The 14,641-nt window shown below is 56.1% G+C and overlaps 1 protein-coding gene across 1 annotated transcript in view; it reads left to right on the top strand.

Annotated features, from left to right (window-relative positions):
* The window catches only part of LMF1 (lipase maturation factor 1), a gene marked incomplete at its 5' end in the record, with an annotated part of 25,520 nt that extends 20,066 nt beyond the window's left edge, over nt 1-5,454 (top strand). The window contains 5 exons of the mRNA XM_010835161.1: nt 3,138-3,322; nt 3,768-3,921; nt 4,068-4,251; nt 4,810-4,922; nt 5,236-5,454. Coding sequence (XP_010833463.1) covers nt 3,138-3,322; nt 3,768-3,921; nt 4,068-4,251; nt 4,810-4,922; nt 5,236-5,410 — 811 coding nt within the window. The remainder of the gene's footprint in view (nt 1-3,137; nt 3,323-3,767; nt 3,922-4,067; nt 4,252-4,809; nt 4,923-5,235) is intronic.
* Nucleotides 5,455-14,641: the final 9,187 nt, after the last annotated feature.

Raw genomic sequence — 14,641 nt, forward strand, 5'->3', positions numbered from 1 at the left:
GGCGCCCACGCCCCCTATCCACTGCCCGCGGGGCCCGAGCAGTCACTAGGCCCGAGGGCAGTGTGACAATGGATGGGGCCGGCTGCTCCCCGCACCTTCTCAAGGGCTGTGGAACACGGGCAGGGCCCCCAGGGCCAGACCCAGAGGTGTCTTCGCGATGGAGGCTGCAGTGCGCCAGGGGCTTCTCCCCAGCTCTGGCGGCCGTCTCAGCCAAGAACTGGGCAGTAAGCAGAGGGCTTGCCACCCACGTGGCCCCACAGCTGCACCGGATGGCAGCCCCGGGCCCTGCGTGTCCCCACCTCCGTCTCCAGTGCCAGTGGCCGTGCTGCACAGCTGAACCACGGAGAGAGCGGCCATCCGGCTGAGCAGCCCACCCGCAAGCACAGTGCGCTGGCGGGGCTGTCAGGAGGGGTGAAGGGACAGCCCCCCAAGCCCGTGCTGACACAGAGGAACCAGTGGAGCATCTAAGGACTTGCTGGTCTGGAGACAAGGTCTGCCCAGGGGGAGCTGGGCCCGGGCCACACGACCCCTGCCGCCCCCGTGGTGGTGGAGGGCCTGCTGGCACCCCAGCCCAGACCCTCAGGATCCTGCGGTCTCAGCAAACCCCAGGGCAAAGCCCCGTCAGCCCCGAGCAACCCTGCCAGCTCAAGACCAGAGGCCCAGGGACCTCAAGGGGCTGGGCGTGGCTGCGGGAGAGACCACCAGACTAGGGCAGGCGCAAGTGGGGCCACTTTGGGCATCAGGGTTTGTTAACATCCTAGACAGTGAAACATAGAAATTATTTTTAGGCTCAGAACCAGGAAAACTAGCTTTCCAGAGTAATGCAGGGAGGGACCTCCCTAGTGGGCCAGTGGTTCGGATTCTGCACTTCCACTGCAGGGGGCACAGGTTCGATCCCTAGTTGGGGGAGTAGGATTCCCCCTCTGTGCAGCACAGCCAAAAAATCCCAAAGTAATCCAGGGAGAGCTGTGACTCCACATCTCACATCACACTCTGTGAAACCCCATATGGTCCATGAAACTGACTGGTCAAAAACCCAGCTCCTCGCTAGACCTGGGTCAGGCTGGTGTCTGTGACCACATGTTCTCCCTGGTCACCAGGATGGAGACGCAGCTTTAACGATAAATCAAGGAGTGGGTATCAGCTGAGCCTCACCTGGCCGCACAGCTCCGGCCTGGGCCTGTGGTCTCACCTCCTCCCTCAACACCCCACTCAACCCTGACCCATGAAGCAGAGGAGCCCATGGGCGGCAGATACGCACGCAAACGACCTGGGTGGGCACTTGGCCACTCTGCTACTTGGGGGCTGTTGGCTGGTCCGGGTCTGACTGCTCTGCAGAAATGTGACCATCTGGTTGGACAGCTGAACTTGATGAAGTCCTCCTTACTCTTCTCATCACCATGGCGACTGCGCTGTGGTCACTGCAGGTCTGCTGTCACTGAGGGTCTCTTGTCACTGAGGGTCTGTTTACTTGCTGGTGCTACTGATCCCCGTTTCCTTCTACCTTGCTGACCTGCAGCTCCTGGTGTCGTTTCCCCTTTTCTGAGGTGGTGTTTGAGGCAGTCTCCCTGTAGACACCGCCGCATGGACCGCCCACACCTGGGACCCCCGTCGTTCCAGAGCCCCTGCTTCCTTGCAGGTCTGAGCCCCACCACTCCCAGGGGCAGAGCCTGGACCAAAGCAGAGCCAGTGTGACCCTTATCTCACACCTTCCCCAAAAAGCTAATTTGAAATAGATCCAAGACCTAAACATAATAACCAGACCTGGAAAATTTTTAGACCTTTGTATCTCTGAATGAAGAAGAGATTTCTTAGATGGGACTCAAAAAGCAAAATTGTAAAGTTTTTTAAAAGTGTAACTTGGACTTCCTGAAAGTGGAAAATGTCACCTCTTTGAAAACCAAATAATGAAAGTCTCTGCCAGGACCTGCACTCAGCGAGGCCCTGGGGTGTCCGGGTGCTCCCCTCACCCTCCCTGGCCTCCAGCCAGCCCCCTGCTGAGTCACCTGGAGCCTCCTCCCCTGTGTCTGTCACTCCTGTAGGGACCCAGAAGCTCTGTGTGCAGTTGGCCTGGGGCCCTGGGGCCCTGTGCTCAGAGGCGCCTTCCGGGCACACGGGCGGGCATGACCCTGCAGCCTCTTCTGCCTTGAGTGAAGACCACCCCACTCCCGGCCACACCCTTGACAGCCAGGCCTGCATCAAGTAGAATGTGCCACTTTGAGTCTCTAGAACAGCTGACAGACATGCGGTCACCAGAAGGGACCCTGTGGAGCTTCTGGCTGGGAGGCACCCCCGGACGCAGGCGGCAGCACTCGTGGACGGGCCGGGGAGCGGCGCCCCTTCCGTCCCGCACGCGGGGGGCCTTAGTTCTCACAAGTTGTCTGCTCAGGGCCAAGCCCCGGGGACTGAGGACGTGTGGGCTTCTTGGACCCTGGTCATCCAGGCTCACAGGGACACTCGCCGGATCCAGCTGGGCCCATGGAGGCTTCTCAAGACGGGCAGTGACCAGACTCTCGGGCAGCCACCCGGCAGATAGCACTGGGAGGTTCACGAAGACAGGTCCAGCTAAGGCGCGTCCAGGTGCAGGCCTGCCCCGCAGGCTGCCTGTCCCGGGGAAGACTCGGGCCCAGGGCCGGCCTCGTGCCTGGTCACTCCGTGGTGGAAGCCAGGCTGGCACAGGCGCAGGCACCAGCGCATTCCCCAGTCCTGGTCCAGGGGAGCAGCAGGAGCCCCATCCAGACCCCGTCCCAGGGAGGGACGCGCTGCAGGGCCCCGGGGCGGGCTGAAGAACCCACGCGGGCCCTGCTGCTCACTGGTCACAGTGACAGCTGCCACAGACACAGATTTGTCCTTTCCCGGCTGTGAAGCTGAGAACCCCAGCAGCCTCCACACGGGGGCAAAGGCCAGACTCAGGGTCAGCAGGAGGGGTCTCACCAGAGGCGCAGGGCAGAGCCCACCTCTGAGGTCGTTTGGGACATGGGCATCCCTGGGCCAGTCTGAGGGAGGCAGGGCAAGCGGCCTGGGTGGGGTAGGGGGCTGGGCACCTGGGATCAGCACAGGCTTCAGGAAGGGCGCGACCCGGGCCCGTGCGTCACCACACCTCGTGAGGTGCAGTGGCTGGAGCCTGTCTCCCCGCAGGTGGTCCTCATCATCAGCGGGAACCTGAGCTTCCTGAACTGGCTGACCATCGTGCCCAGCCTCGCCTGCTTCGATGATGCCACCCTGGGCGGCCTGTTTCCCTCAGGGCCTGGCCGCCTCAAGGACCAAGTCCTGAAGATTCAGGAGGAGGAGACCCGAGGGGCCGGGGCCCCGCGGACACGCGGTGGGTGACACTGGAAGGCGGGCGTGGCTGGGGAGTCCAGGTGGTCTCCGTGTCTGGTGCCAATCAACCCCTGAGGCTATGGCACCCAGCCCCATGCCCACCCCAGTGGCCTGGGAGATAGAGCAGTGTCTCCACGCCTGGGCAGGGTCACTCGCCTGCGTGGTATGGACGGTGTGTCCTGGTCCCCGGCACAGTGACCTCAGGTGCTCCAGCCCAGGTCTTGGGACAGCTTGGGGGCTGGAGGAGGGCTGAGAGGAGCGGCTGTGTTTCCACATCAGCCTGGAAGGTATCCTAGGCTGAGGGAGAAGGGGCTGCACGTGGTGGGAGCCCTTCCCAGACTCCCCAAGGGACCAGCTGTACCTCTTTTGGTCTCCGTGGGCCCAAGGGGCCGCAGAGAGGCCAGGCCTGGGGGCCACAGCCCACCCATTGTGCCCCCTCCCAGCAGGCAGCGTGGCACGGGGCACGGTCAACCTGGCGCTGGGCATTCTGGTAGCCTGGCTCAGTATCCCGGTGGTCCTCAACTTGCTGAGCCCCCGGCAGGTCATGAACAGCTCCTTCAACCCCCTCCGGATCGTCAACACGTACGGAGCCTTTGGCAGGTACCTCAGGGCCACTGAGACCCCGGGGGAGACGCGCACATGCGGCCAGCCCCCACCTGCATCCCCAGCCTTACCGTGGCCTGCTCGGGTCGGGGGTCAGGGTGGGGAGGCTCAGCCCTGACTCAGCCCCTCCCCGTCCCTGCCAGCATCACCAGGGAGCGCACGGAGGTCATCCTGCAGGGCACAGCCAGCGCCAACGCTAGTGCGCCCGACTCCGCCTGGGAGGACTACGAATTCAAGTGCAAGCCCGGGGACCTGAGGCGGCGCCCCTGCCTCATCTCGCCATACCACCACCGCCTGGACTGGCTCATGTGGTTCGCGGCTTTCCAGGTGAGGCCCTCGGCGGGGAGGCCCCGCAGACACAGGATGAGGTAAGGGAGTCTGTGCTGGGGCTCTGTGGGTGCCCAGGGCCGGGCCTCCCTGTCGGCTTCTCAGAGTGCTTCCCCCAGAGCAGACAAGGCAGGCATGGCCAGCGGCGGGGCAGCCAGCATCCGCGGAACCTTCGCTCAGACCCGAGCAAACCGGCAGGACTGTGACCCCCGCCCAGGACGACAGCCTCTGGGAGGCTCAGTCACGTGTCTGGGACCCCTGGTCCTGCCAATGACAAAGCCAGGCCTGGCCCCACTCCACCCAGGTCTCCGAGGACAGGACAGTGGGGAGGCGCCCAGGAGAGCAAGCAGGCGGCGAGAACAGGAAGGACCAACAGCACGGGGTCCTGGCCCCCAGGAAAGCCCACCCAGGAGAGCTGACTGCCAAGCGTGCTGCGCCAGGGTCCCCAGGCCGGCAGCCTGAAGGCTGGCAGCCGTCAGGAGGGAGGGGCGGGGTGCACACACGTGGGGGCTCTCAGCTGTGTGCACCCCGAGTGCCCCGTCCTCTCCTCACCCCCAGACCTACGAGCACAACGAGTGGATCATCCACCTGGCGGGCAAGCTCCTGGCCAACGACGCGCAGGCCCTGTCCCTGCTGGCCCGCAACCCCTTTGAGGGCCGGGACCCCCCCAGGTGAGATGTCCCTGCCAGACAGGCCCCGCTGCAGCCTCGGCTGCCCCTCAGGGCTTCTCCCCTAAATGCAGAGCTCTGCCCTGGGGACCGGCCTGGCCCAGAACCAGGCCTGGACACAGCAGTCCCGAGGCCCCACATACCCACTGAGGACCGCGGGCTCAGTCCGCAGGCCCTGAAGCTTGGCCCTTCTGCTCCCGAGCCCCGCTGCCCGCCATCACGGGCTGGGCCTCTGGCTGCTCCTGGCCGGGCACAGCCCAGCTCTGTGCCCAGGGCCGTCCAGGGGCCGAGGCTGCCCGCTGCCCTCGCCTTGCAGGTGGGTCCGAGGAGAGCACTACAGATACAAGTTCAGCCGCCCCGGGGGCAGGCACGCGGCCGAGGGCAAGTGGTGGATCCGCAGGCGGCTCGGCCCCTACTTCCCCCCGCTCAGCCGCCAGGACCTGAGGGGCTACTTCACGTCCCGGGAGTGGCCGTACCCGGAACCCGAGTAGAGGCGGCCAGGGCTCATGGCAGGAAATAAAGCAGGAAGACAGTGGCTGGTTGCTCTGAGTGGGGATCTCCGTCCACAAGGACGTGTGGGAAGCAGGGCTGGAGAGAGAGGAGGGGCTGCTGGCTGGGCCCCACGTCGCTGCTCACCAGGGGATCCTGAGGCCCCCTCCCTGGCTGCGCTCCCAGTCAGCAGGCCCCGGGCACTGGCGTCCTAGTGCTGCCCGCATAGCCTCTGCCCCCAGCCGTGCCTGCAGCACCCACACTGGGTCCTTGGCACCAGTGGGCTGGTCCTCGGCCCAGCGTGTTGTGTGCCAGTGTGGCCAGGAGAAAACCCTGCCCCTCCTTTCTGCTCCCTAGTGGGTCCCCACTGCATGCAGGAGGTGCCTGTGTGGGAGAAGCTGGGGCTCCCCTCAGAGCCCACACACCCCTGCACCCACTCTCCCCTGCAGTGACCACTGCCCAAGGGTGTAGACCGGGCCTCTGTCCTCCTTGGGTGGGCTACCCCCACCAACCCTGATCGAGGTCCTCCCCCACCTGTGACCACGTGCCCCATCTCACGCTGGAGCCTCCTGCTCCCTGACCCTGACCCGGCAGGGGGGCACAGCAGAGCGGTCAGCCCCGGCCCGGACGCTGGGGTGCGGGGTCCCCAGGGCAGCCGCTCTGTGGCCTGCTCACTTCAGGTGGAACTGGATTAATGGTTTGTTGCTTGGTGACCCTCCTGGGCTGCAGCCCAGAACCTCCACAACCTGACGTCAGCGGTGAGTGGACACCTGCCCCCCCAGTCATCCACGGCGCCTGCCGCAATGTGGAGGGTCCCCATGAGAACAAGCTGGTCTAGGCCAGGAGACCAGACTGAGGTGGGCACAAGTGTGAGTCTGTGCAGAGCCCCCCCGCCTGCCTGGGGGCCAGCCGGCCCAGGTGCCAACAGAGAGGCCGTGTTCTGCTCGCAGGCAAACAGGCGCCCTGTGTCTACCACGGGACAGATGGGGCCTCAGACACCGAGCCTGGAGCCAGCACGTCTGCCCACGATGGCTGCATGGAGCTACCGCTGGCCCGCCGTGCCTGGGCCCTTCCCGGGGGGCTGTCCTGGGGACACTGCCAGTGGGTGGGAGCACCAGGGGTGCCCCTGTGGGGCCCAGGACGGGCAGGGGGCCTGAAGAGACACTGTGTCTTGGCTCGGGGTGGCCCCCTGGCCCCAGAACCACAGGTGGCCTCCTTGCCAGGAGCCGTGGTGGGTCCCCGCCCTGCCAGCCCTGCCCACCACACTCTGGGCTCAGCGCCACCCAGGGATCAGGCCGGGAGCCGTCAGGACTCGGATCCCCGGTGTGGGCTCTTCTCTTGGCTTCAGTCCAGACATGCTGGTCCCAAGACCCCTGGGCCCTCTTAGGACACACACAGACGGTGGTCTCAGACCTGCAGGCTGGGCGGAGCCGTGGGTAGAGCCACGGACAGGAGTGCCTGCAGGAAGGTGGCCCAGGAACCCGATGGCGTGCTCTCGCCCCCGGGGACATCCAGGTGCAGTCAGGGTGGGCGCATGGCCCACTAACAAATCAAGGCCCATCAGACCTGCCCGTGCCTCCAGAGGCTCGGGTCCCTGAGGGGTCCCCACTGGTCAGAAGCGGCCCCACCCCGACCTTCAGAGCCTGTCCTGAGGCCCACACCCTCCTGTCGAGGACAGTCAGAGCCCACCCTCCTGCAGAGCCCTCCCATGGCCCACCTCCCTGAGCCTGAACCTGGGGTCTCCACCCGGCACCTTGCCCTCCCCTGCGTCCTCTCATCCTGCTCGCCCACCAGCCACGTGGGGCCACAGGGCCTTTGCACTGGGAGCTCGCGGTGCTCACGACACTTAGGGCCACCTCTCCTGCCTTTGCTCGACCCCAGCTGCTCCTGGTCACACACGGGTTGGCGGGGGCTCACGCTGGCCCCCCAGTGCTGGATACACTGTTGACCTGATGCAAGAGAAAGGCCCAGACACGCGTGTCTGCTCCAACCGAAGCTGCCTCTGTCCAGTGTCAGGACAGTCAGCTGTTGGTGGGGAGGTCGGGGGGCAGGGACACGAGGTGGGGGCTTGGTTCACCCCTCCTGGGACAGGCGACTGAGTGCTGGGGGTCCTGGTGGGTAAGGATCCACCCTCCTCAACAAGAAGCTCAGCTGCAGGTTGGGAACTGAATTTCTGTCAGGTACGGGCTGTTGCACAGGGTCCTAGGCTCACCTTCTAAAACCAGGAGCCCGCTCAAGGCAGGGGCAGAGGTATCCTCCCAACACAGGAAGGGGTGGCCTGCTCGCAAGAGAGGTGAGCAGAGTGTGGCCTGGGCACTGACCCTCTAGGGGACTGGAAATTTAAGGTCAGTTCTTCCCACCCGCTCTCTCGAGCTGCCGCCTCATGGAAACCTCTGCCTGACAGGCTGGCCCTCGATGAGACCCCCACCCCATCTGGGGGCTTCTCCCCTGCAAAGCGCTCTGCCCCTGTGGCTGCCTCAGTCTGAATGGGGTGATGGTTGCAACGCCCAGGCCCAGCCCCACACCTCCCCACAACTCTCCAACTCGAGGGCCCTGCACTCGGCCCTCTTGCTCCAAGACAGGACTTGGGCCTCCAGTCACCAAGCAGCAGCTAAGCTCAGGTGACCCACTGAGTCTGGCTGGGGGCTCAGCTGGGGGCCTGTCTCAGGGAGGACCCACTGCCTCCCTCTTGCTTGAGGACGGAGCAAAAGGCTCAGCACAGGTCCTGTCCCCATGAGCAGGGTGTGTGAGAGCCTGCCTCCATGATAAACGCTGAGGCCACGCCCACCCTCAGTCAGATCCAGCCCTCCTCTGCCCAGGCTTCCGCATCCACGCAGGGATGGCCCAATGTTCCGCCCTCTTAGGCTGCCGGCTCTGGAGGGATAGGGTCGGCAAACACTGGCCTGTGGCCCCTCAGGGGCAGGACCATCTCCTGAGGCTGTCAGTTTTTAGAATGGCCCATGGAGACGTGGAAGCCTGAGCGGCCCTGAGTGCCTGGCTACCTGTCTCGACTGCCCCGCTCGAGGCCGCCCAGGGGCTGAGGCCTGCTCACCCCGACTCGCCCCTGTTCTCAGCAGCCGCTCCGGCTTCTCAGGTCAGCTGTCCTGCTCTCTGTCTCACCCGCACGCGTGCTCTTCCTTCCTGCCACCTTTTCCAGGTCTGCCTTCCATCTTCTCCTCAGGCTGCACACTTACTGTCTTTCTAACTGTTCCCCCGATTTCTAAGCACAGCTGAGGACCCTCACACAGTGGCTGCGCTTGCAGGGCTTCATGAGTTAGACCGTGGTCTCCTCTTAACACAGCAAACGCCAGAGGCAGGGACTGAGGTGCTCACGCGCAGGGACTAGGAGGCAGCCTTTTGCCTGAGTTTTATCAGCCTGTTTGTCACTCCCAGCGCCCCTCGCCCCCACACCGCCAGCACGCTGGGTCAACACCCCTTTCAGAAGTGAACAGACTCTGGTACGAAGGACACTTGAATTCCCAGAAGGCTACTTGTGTCCCTCTGCCGAGAGGTTCCCTTGCTCAGCATCATGACAACCTGTCCCCAAGGTCCACTCCCACCCTATATCCTGTGGCCTGAGGACACCATGGACCTTTGCGCTCAGGGACTCAGTTCCAAAGGTGGAACTCACATTTCAGAAAACTTAACCTTTAAAGTTCCTAAAATAATCAACAGAATTGACAAAACAGTAGCTTTTACTGACGAAAAGAGAAGATACAAACAACTAAAATCAAAAAAGCTAAGTGGGACATTACTATCTACATCACAGACATAAAAAGGACCACAAGAGAACAGTATGAACAAATGTGCCCAACAAATCAGGTAACCTAGACGACACAAATTCCTAAAGACATAAAACGCTCAAGAAGAAAAAGGAAATTGAAGAGATCTCTTGCACGTAAGATTGAATCAGTAATCAAACTTCCCAGCAGAGAAAAAGACTGAAGCAGATGGCTTTGTTACAGAATTCTCCCAAGAATTCAAAGAAAAGTTAACACAAATCCCTCCCAAACTCTTTCCCAAAAAAATCAGAAAAGGAGGGAACACTTCCTATCTCATCTTATAAGGGCAGTATTACCCTGGTAACAAAGACAGACAAAGACACCAGTATCCTTTATGAACAGAGATAATTCTGTTATCAGAATTATTTATAACAAAAATCCTCAACAAAATACTAGCAAAACAAGTCTATCAGCATATTAAGAGAATTATATGCCATGACCGAGTGGGATTTTCCCCAGAAATGCCAGAGTGGTTCAACGTAAGAAAATCAATCAATGTAATACACCACATTAGCAATGTGGTGGTGGTGGTTTAGTCACCGTGTCGTGTCCGACTCTTGCAACCCCATGGACTGTAGCCTGCCAGGCTCCTCTGTCCATGAGATTCTCCAGGCAAGAATACTGGAGTGGATTGCCATTCCTTCTCTAGTAACAGAATATAGGTGCAGAAAAAAAAAAAGTCTTTCAGTTGATGTAAGAAAGTCATTTGCTCTCATGATAAAACCACTCAGAAAACTAGGAAGAGAAGGGCACTTCCACACATAACAAACGTTCATGAAAAACCCCACAGCTAATGTCATCCTCAATGGTGAGAGACTGTAAACTTTACCTCTGTGATCAACACCGAGACAAGGACGCCCATTTGCACCACTGCTATTCAGCACTGCACTGGAGATTGAGCCAGAGCAATTAGTCAAGAAAAATAATTAAAAGGCTTTGAAATTGGAAAGGAAGGAGTGAAACTATATTCACAGATGATATAATCATATATAGAAAAGTCCAGTGATCCACAAAAATACTACTGGAGCTAATAAATTAATTCAGCAAAGATTCAGGGTATGAGATCAACATGCAAAAATCAGATGTGTTTCTATACCTGCAATGAACAATCTGAAAAAGAAACGAAGGGAACAATACCATTTACAATAGCATCCAAAAGGATCAAATACCTAAGAATAAATATAACCAAGGAGGTGAATGGCTTCTACACTGAAAGGTACAAAAATGAAAGCATCTATGTCCATGGATTTGACGACTTAATTCTGTTAAGATGACAGTACTAATAAAGTATCTACTAAGTTGATGAATCTCGATCAAAATTCCAATGGCCTGTTTTATAGAAATATAAAGGTCAATCCTCACGTCCACATGGAATTGCAAGGGCCCCAAATAATGAAAACAACTTTGAAAAAGAAGAAAGTTGAAGGGCTCACACTTCCTGATTTTAAAACTTAATACAAAGTAATCAAAACTGGTAATAGCACAAAAATAGACACACAGATCAACAGAATAGAAAGCAGAGCCTAGAGAATCCCTCACATGTTTGGTCAAATGGTCTTTGACAGGGTGCCAAGACCATTCAGGGGAAAGAGGATAGTCTTTTCAAATGACGCTGGGAAAAATGGATCTAAATGCTAAAGAATGAGGTTAGGCCCTCACCTGACACCATATTCAAAAATTAACTCAGGGACTTTCCCTGGTGGCCTAGTGGCTAATAAGATTCTATGCTCCTAATGCAGGTGGCCCAGGTTCGATCGCTGGCTGGGAAACTAGATTCCACACACTGCAACTAAGAGTTCTCATGCGACAACTAAAGATCGCACGTGCCGCAACTAAAACCCAACGCAGCCAAATATTTCTTTTCTAAGTACCAGTACACACTGCAATGTGGATAAAACTTTCAGTTCAGTTCAATTGCTCACTCATGTGCATTTCTGTGACCCCATGGACTGTAGCACGCCAGGCCTCCCTGTCCATCACCAACTCCCTGAGTTCATTCAAACTCATGTCCATCAAGTCGTTGATGCCATCCAACCATCTCATCCTCTGTCATCCCATTCTCCTTCTGCCTTCAATCTTTTCCAGCATCAGGGTCTCTTCCAATGAGTCAGTTCTTCACATCAGGTGGCCAAAGTATTGGAGCTTCAGCTTCAGCATCAGTCCTTCCAATGAATATTCAGGACTCATTTCCTTTAGGATGGAGTGGTTTGATCTCCTTGCTGTCCGAGGGACTCTGAAGAGTCTTCTCCAACTCCACAGTTCAAAAGCATCAGTTCTTTGGCGCTCGGCTTTCTTTATGGTCCAACTCTCACATCCATACATGACCACTGGAAAAAACATAGCCTTGACTAGATGGGCCTTTGTCAGCAAAGTAATGTCTCTGCTTTTTAATATGCTGTCTAGGTTGGTCATAGCTTTTCTATGAAAACATTATGCCCAGTAAAATAAGCCAGACAAAAAGATCACTTGTTATATGATTCCTTTTATAGAAATATCTAGAACAGGTAAATATAAGGATAGAAAGCTGACTAGTGGTTGCCAGAGGAGAGAATGGGTGGGTTGGGGGTGGGGTGGCAACTGCTAATGGTTCAGGGCTTCTTTCTGAGGTAATAAAATACTTTGAAACTAGATACAGTTGATAACTGCATGAGACTGATATACTAAATATCACTGAATGTTCACTGCAAAATGATTAATCTTAATGTCAATTTCATCTCTATTTTTTAAAAGAAAACAAAAAAGAAAACCTTGTAAGTGTCCTGAGACCCTGCCCCAGGGGCTGGGAGACCTCACGCTGCCATGTGTGTGGAGCACATGGCACAAAAGGGTTGGGGGAGGGCAGATTAAGTGCTTCGTCCCTTTACTGCTGTGTGCACAGGGCTGGATTCACTCAGGCTGAAACATGTGGCTGTGGTTGGCGGGTGGGATGGAAGGTGGGTGTCCAGAATCAGCCTGTGACCACACTTGGGCACTGATGGTCTTGGAAAGACAGTCACACACGCGACTACCAATTAGCTGAGGAAAGAAGCAAATGATAAGGGCAGTCATGGTTGCACAATGCTAGGCCAAGGAAAGGTGGGCAAACAGAAGGGCAGTCGTGGCTACGCGATGCTGGTGATTCTTAAACCTGCGTCTGCTGAGGCCACCAACCCCCTCTTCCCAACTCAGATGAGATTCTTAGCAAGGCCTCGGGGTGGAGCACAGCTGGGGTCCTCTGCCCACTCTCTGCAGGTGTGTGGCCACCTCATCCACTGGAACTGATCTGACGAGTGAGCAGCAGCTGACCCTGCAGCCCCTGGGCTGTGTGCTTCACTGTTCCAGGGGTCACACCTGCCCAGGGGTGTGCATGGTCCACATGATAACAGCTTTATCATACATCCTGGGACCTCATGGTCTCAGCCCCCACTGCTCTAAACTGCCTTGACATCTTTAGCACGTCCCTCACAACAAGTTGAAGCTTCTTGTTCTAACACAGGCAGACTCATCTCATCTCACTTCACAGATATTGGTGCTTTTTACAATTGAAACAACCCTGCATCAAGCCTGTTGGCACCATTTTTCAACAGCATTTTGTCACGTCAGGCCTCCATGTCACATTTTAGTAGTAATATTTACTTAAATATTAATTTAATTCTCTTAATAATAACTGTTTGAATATTGCATTTGTTATGGTGATGTGTGATCAGTGATCTCTGATGTCACTACTGTTAACTGTTTTGAGGCCACAACCTGTACCTTTATAAGACTGTGAACCTAATGGATCAACATTTGTTTCCAACCTGCCATCCTCCCAGCTCTCTTTCTCTCCTTAGGACTCCCTGTTCTCCGAGATACAACAATACTGAAATTAGGCCAATTACTCAACCACCCTACAATGGCCTCTAAGTGTTCAAGTGAAAGGAAGAGTTGCACATCTCTCACTTAAAAGCACAAGCTAAAGATGACTGGAGCATAAGGAAGGCTGAGTGCTGAAGAATTGACACTTTTGAATTATGGTGCTGAAGAAGACTCTTGAGAGTCCTTTGGACGCAAGGAGATCAAACCAGTAAATCCTAAAGGAAGTCAACCCTGAATATTCATTGGAAGGACTGATGCTGAAGCCAAAGTTTTTTCCAATATTTTGGCCACCTGATGCAAAGAGCCAACTCACTGGGAAAGACTGAGGGCAGGAGGAGAAGGGGACAACAGAGGATGAGATGGTTGGGTGAAATTACCAACTCAGTGGACATGAGTTTGAGCAAACTCAGGGAGATAGTAAAGGACAGGGAAGCTTGGCATGCTGCAGTCCATGGGGTTGCAAAGAGTCGAACATGACTTAGTGACTGAACAACAACAAAGATGATTAAATTTAGTGAGGAAGACATGTCAAAAGTCAAAACAGGCCAAAAGCTAGGCCTCTTGCACCAAATAGCCAAGTTGTGAAGACAAAGAAAAAGTTCTTAAAGGAAATTAAAAGTGCTCCTTCGGTGAACACATGAATGATAAGAAAGTCAAACAGCCTTATTGCTGATGTGGAGAAAGTTTTAGTCTAGATTGAAAATCTGACCAGCCAGAACATTCCCTTAAAAGAAAGCTCATCCAGAGCAAAGCCCTAACTCTCTTCAATTCTATGAAGGCTGAGAGAAGGGAGGAAGGCACAGAAGGAAAGCCTGAGGCTGGCAGAGGTAGGTTCATGAGGCTGAAGGAAAGAAGCTGCCTCCATGACAAAAAAGTACAAGGTGAAGCAGCAAGTGCTAATGCAGGAGCTGCAGCAAGGTATCCAGAAGACCTAGCTGAGCCAATTAATGAAGGCGGCTACACCAAATAACAGATTTTCAATGCAGACAAGACAGCCTTCTATTGGAAGAAGCCACCTAGGACTCTCAGAGCTGGAGAGCAGTCAGGGCCTGGCCTCAAAGGACAGGCTGACTCTCTTGTCAGAGGCTAGGGCAGCTGGTGAGTTTAAGTTGAAGCCAATGCTCACTGACCATCTGAAAATCCTAGAGCCCTTAAGAATGATGTGAAATCTACCCTCCTGCACTCCATAAATGGAGCCCCAAAATCTGGACAGCAACATATCTGTTTACAACATGGTTTACTGAGTATTATAAGCCCACTGTTGACACCTACTGCTCAGGGAAAAAAATTCCAGTTCCTTTCAAAATATTAATATTACTGCTCACTGACAATGCACCTGGTCCCCCAAGAGCTCTGATGGAGATGAACAATGAGATTAATGTTATTTTTACGCCTGCTAACACAACATACATTTTGCAGCCCAAGGATCAAAGATAAGTCATTAAGAAACACATGTCCTAAGGCAGTGATTCCTTGGATGGACCTGGGCAAAGTCACTGAAAACCTTCTGAAAAGGAGTCACCATCCTAGATGCCATTAAGAACTTTTGTGACTCAGGACTCATCGACACTAAAAGGAGTTTGGAAGAAGCTGACTCCAACCCCCATGGATGAC

This window comes from Bison bison, unplaced genomic scaffold (genome assembly GCF_000754665.1).
Source record: "Bison bison bison isolate TAMUID 2011002044 unplaced genomic scaffold, Bison_UMD1.0 scf7180017845489, whole genome shotgun sequence".
Lineage (NCBI taxonomy): Eukaryota > Metazoa > Chordata > Mammalia > Artiodactyla > Bovidae > Bison > Bison bison.